The sequence below is a fragment of the Priapulus caudatus genome, unplaced genomic scaffold (genome assembly GCF_000485595.1).
Source record: "Priapulus caudatus unplaced genomic scaffold, Priapulus_caudatus-5.0.1 Scaffold880, whole genome shotgun sequence".
In the NCBI taxonomy this organism is placed as follows: Eukaryota; Metazoa; Priapulida; class Priapulimorpha; order Priapulimorphida; family Priapulidae; genus Priapulus; species Priapulus caudatus.
The window spans coordinates 56,356-61,108 of NW_014577941.1; the positions used below are offsets into that span (position 1 = coordinate 56,356).

The 4,753-nt window shown below is 43.2% G+C and overlaps 1 protein-coding gene across 1 annotated transcript in view; it reads left to right on the plus strand.

Moving 5' to 3' along the window:
• Window positions 1-99: 99 nt before the first annotated feature.
• Window positions 100-4,753, plus strand: part of LOC106814184 (putative methyltransferase C9orf114) — an 8,672-nt gene continuing 4,018 nt past the window's right edge. Inside the window, exons 1-6 of the mRNA XM_014818483.1 lie at window positions 100-242; window positions 1,803-1,833; window positions 2,351-2,470; window positions 3,223-3,311; window positions 3,773-3,843; window positions 4,432-4,583. Of these exons, the coding sequence (XP_014673969.1) occupies window positions 102-242; window positions 1,803-1,833; window positions 2,351-2,470; window positions 3,223-3,311; window positions 3,773-3,843; window positions 4,432-4,583 (604 nt within the window). The 5' untranslated portion in view covers window positions 100-101. The remainder of the gene's footprint in view (window positions 243-1,802; window positions 1,834-2,350; window positions 2,471-3,222; window positions 3,312-3,772; window positions 3,844-4,431; window positions 4,584-4,753) is intronic.

A 4,753-nucleotide genomic window follows, 5' to 3' on the forward strand; every position in this document is an offset into this window, starting at 1 on the left:
ATAAATATGGAGATCAATGATTCGACCAAACAAACAGTCCGATCAGCGAATCCATCGGATCGAGATCCGTGAATCCGACCAAACAAACGCGCCCTTCTCTCATGTCTCTCTGGATGGCGCCACATACGCTACAGCTGAAAAACATGGAAACTGAAAAACAACACGATAAGAAAGTAGTGAATGAAGGCAAATTGGCTAGCTATAGACGGACGCAGGCTACTCTAGGAACTGGAATAGAAAAAGTAACGACTACATCATTCGTCTGTTTCAAAAATATGTATTATGATTATTTTAACGGAGAGATGAGTTTATAGTCGGCAGTGGCTACGGGTACGGTAGACCGAATAATTCTGGGCCCAAGGATAGAGAACATGGGTCCCAATAAAACCAATGTGCCTAACCCTAACCCTAATTCTAACCCTGGCCCTAACGGCCCAAGGATAGAGAACATGGGTCCCAATAAAACCAATGTGCCTAACCCTAACCCTAACCCTAATCCTAACCCTAACCCTAACCATAACCCTAACCTATTATATTGATATAATATTATATTTATATTGATGTAAATGACATTGCCATTGCCATTGGTTTTATTGGGACCCATGTTCTCTATCCTTGAACCTAATTTTATTGCACAAATATCTCACAGATACTTTGGCAGTATGTCGCGAGATGGCGTTGTTTACGATTTAGAGTGTTTACTTACGTTCCGAGTTTAATTAAATCTTGAAAACGTGCATCCTGATCAAATTTTTCGAATTTTTATACTGTTTTGGACTTTATTTCGTCGAAGTACACGTTTGACACTCGTGGCATCTACCGCTCAACCGATTTTACCGCTCTACCCCTCGCCGAAAGCTGGTGCTAAAATTTGGCTCAGGCCTGATCCGACGTTTTCGATGGGACCAAATCTGGCACGGGCCTAATTAGGCTCGGGCCAAAAACGTCCGTGTGAACGCTCGGCTCGGGCCAAAAACGTCCGTGTGAACGCTCGGCTCGAGCCAAATCTGGCACGGGCCTAATTAGGCTCGGGCCAAAAACGTCCGTGTGAACGCGCCTTATATTAATAAAATTATATTATGATTGGTCTCAATCAGTGAATCACGCCTAGTCCGAATTTGAGCTAGCTCTAGTACTAGTACTAGTACTACTACTACTACAAGTACTACTTAGTACTATGGGTCAGGCCCCTTACACGCCCGCAGCGACACTCAGACGTGCGCAGCCAGTGGGAGCTGGAAGAGGGGGAGGGGGCGAATTCATATACATCACCAGATGGCCGCGAGAGGGCAGTAGGGAACAGTCAACATCAATGGCGTAATATTTCTTATTTCATTTATTACTTTCCAAAAAACCAACGAATATCAACGGATTTCCAGGTAATTTACTGCGGAGAGCAAGTAGTATCAGTCCGTAAACGGCGCACGCAAATACGCAGATAGATTTGAGGGCCGTAGCACAGGAAGATCACGGAAAATTCTCGCTCGTAGCAATGATGAGAAACAGTCGGAAACGGGCGAGTAGTGTCGCTTAAACACTAAGTCGTTTTTTCGACACTTCCTGTGAACTGACATAATGTTTCTCGGTCGAAATGAACAAACAACACCTTCAACAACACCCCTGTCGATTTTAAAGGGGCTACCCCCACATTGACGAAAATGACATAGGTCTCAATCTTGACATCATCTCTATCCTTGAACCTGAATGAGGGCTATATTACTAGAGCTAGATTACAGTAGGGGCCCACACCACATGTCACGCACATTCGTAGAGTATAGTATTAATTAAATTTGATGTTTCAGACTAAAGATTGGAAAGAATTGAAAAAACAAAGTATGTATCGATTTATCTAGTATATAGTAAGAACATAATTACTAGTCATTGGATATAGCCCATATTATTATATGATTAACAAAGTCAATAATAATTAACAGTCATACACGCACTGAGTCATGACACTAGTCACTATGTACCCCGTACAGACTGCAAATTTGATATGGTATCAAACTGGTGCGCGTCAGGCGCGCGTCAATTTTTTGCAGCGTGCACACGCTATCCCGCTACAAATACGCACTGGCCTGCACCAATTTGGCCCCGCAAATGAAGGAGGGCCAGGCCCGCTTCGAAGCGGGCTACTACGCTAACTTGGAACATACCAAGTTAGCTGTTAGTATATTACCCATCAATGTCAATGGAATAACACGACAAGATCACACTCAGTTGGTTTAGTGAGACCAGAGTCAATCTGGCCACTTAACACTTGGCATGTCTGTTTATCATATGATGTCTATGATTCGGGGGCAGGGGGTGTTATCCCCAAATAGCTGTGTAATTTTGTTTGTGTGTGAAGGAAAGGCATGGAAGGAGATGAAAGTGATCGAAAAGTTAGAAAAGGCAAAAAAGTTGAAGGATGAAGAGGTGAAGCAGCGACAGAAAGAGGAGGAGCAGGCGAGGACCCAAGCTGAAATTGGTAATGCTGCCTTACACCCTGACATATTATGTTAAACTCCTGCCGTAGATGCAGCATCACTGTATGCTGCAAACATGCTTACTTCTACAACAGATGGCAGCACTGTCATGCGAGCATTTCATAATGCATATTTTTCCATATTATTTTGCACATTGTCTAGCTTTTATTTGCATGCATGAAACATCCAAATGTCGTGTAACATGTTGTTCTCTCTGTGCAATTGAACAGAGTAATGTGAAACATTTGGACTGTTGTATTGGCATCTTTTCTGTTGAGACACAAATAGCTTATAACTGCCACATCATATGAACAAGAATTGAACTGAAAGTAATCTCCATTTGATATCTCTCCATATAAGGCACTTGCTTGTATGGAGAAGATTGACAGTCCTCTCTTGCCATGAGCAGTACATATATGCGTGTGAGAGTCAGTGCTTAGATTTTCATATTACAGTGAAGCCCCGATTTTAACGCGCAGCGATTTTACGCTAATTCGGATATAACGCGATGAGTCATTGGACCTTTTTTGCTCTTTCCGGAACTGAAAAGTTTTTTGGCGAGTTTAATTTCGGGTCAAAAAACGGGTCAAATAGGGGTGTTTTAGGATGTTAGATCAATATGTCAACATTGGTTCAGTTTATACACTGATTTTCTTGAACCCCGATTTAGCGAGACGCCGCTTTTTTGTGATGACATTTTATGGACCTCAATGATCACGTTATAACGGGGCCACACTCTATCTGTTTTTTGCAGGAAGGCATTTCACAGTTAGCATTGCATTGCCTGGATCCATTCTGGATAATGCTCAGTCACCTGAACTACGAACCTATCTGGCTGGCCAGGTAAGCAGTTATGATGAGTTAACAAAAACTAAGAAAATTGAACTCATTAACCGTCCTAGTGCTTATATTGGTGGAATTTCTTCTATTATGGCTACCGCTGCTGTTGTTGCTACTGCTGCTAGTTGTATTACTTCTACTGTAGCTACTGTTGCTGCTGCTGCTGCTGTTACTGCTACTGCTACTGCTACGTACTGCTACTGCTACTGCTACTGCTACTGCTGCTGCTACTGCTACTGCTACTGCTACTGCTACTGCTACTGCTACTGCTACTGCTACTGCTGCTGCTACTACTGCTACTTCTACTGATACAGCTTCTACTGTTAGTGCAGTTGCCCTTACTACTCCTGTTGCTGTTTCTGCTGTTGTTGTTTTTGCTGCTGCTGCTGCCACTGTTGTTGTTGGAAATGATACAGCTGACTGATCGACCGGTGTTCACATGGCAACTAATCTATATGCTGCAGATCGCTCGCGCAGCCGTAATCTTCAACGTCGATGAGATCGTCATATACGATGAAGACGCCGGACCAGAAAGGTGATTCATAATATCCAGTCATTTACGTCACACCAGTGTTACAGTAGTTCCCCTTAATATCAGTGAACTTTATGCCCACCTACGTCCTACCCCCTTAACAGATTTTTTGGTTGCCTTTAACCCACATAACCCCGGAAAATTGAATTGTTTGTAGTCCGATCCAACGTAGCGGTTATAGCGAGCACTAAATTACGTATTCACGTCAGTACGGGAAAACTCGCATTTAGTGGAGGTAAGTGTTGTCATTTATCGAAATGCGCTGAAAACGGGAACAGATTGCACATCTGAGAATTGTTACATTTTATTCGCGAGTTTGGTAAGCTCGTATAAGCATTGTTTAAGCTTGTATATAATTAAGTTGAGATAATTGCATTAATTAATTAAATGAATTAATAATCAATTAATTCATCTATTTAATTAAGTTAAGTTACTTAATAAATTAAAATAACTGATAAATTAATATAAATAAAGTAATTAATTTATTTAATTAAGTAATTAGTTTAAGTTATTTAAATAAGTTAAGCTTGTACGTCTATACTATACCTCTGAAACTGCCCGTCAAAAACGCGTGCGTTTCTCCCACCGCAGCGGTCGGGCACGCAGCGTCGAGGGAGAGTTCAGCGGAGTGAAGAAACATGGCGAGGCGAGCGTACAGCTGGGACGCATCCTGCAGTACCTGGAGTGCCCGCAGTACCTGCGCAAGCACTTCTTCCCGCAGCACAGGGACCTGCAGTACGCGGGTGAGTTGCGGCGCGACCTCGCATAACGACCCTATGTGACTTCACCTACTGTCTCCACATGACCTCGTGTGGCGATCTTATGTGACCTCGCATGCCGGCCCCGCGTGACTTCGTGTGCCGACCTCGCGTGACTTCGCGTGCCGACCCCGCGTGACTTCGCGTGCCGACCC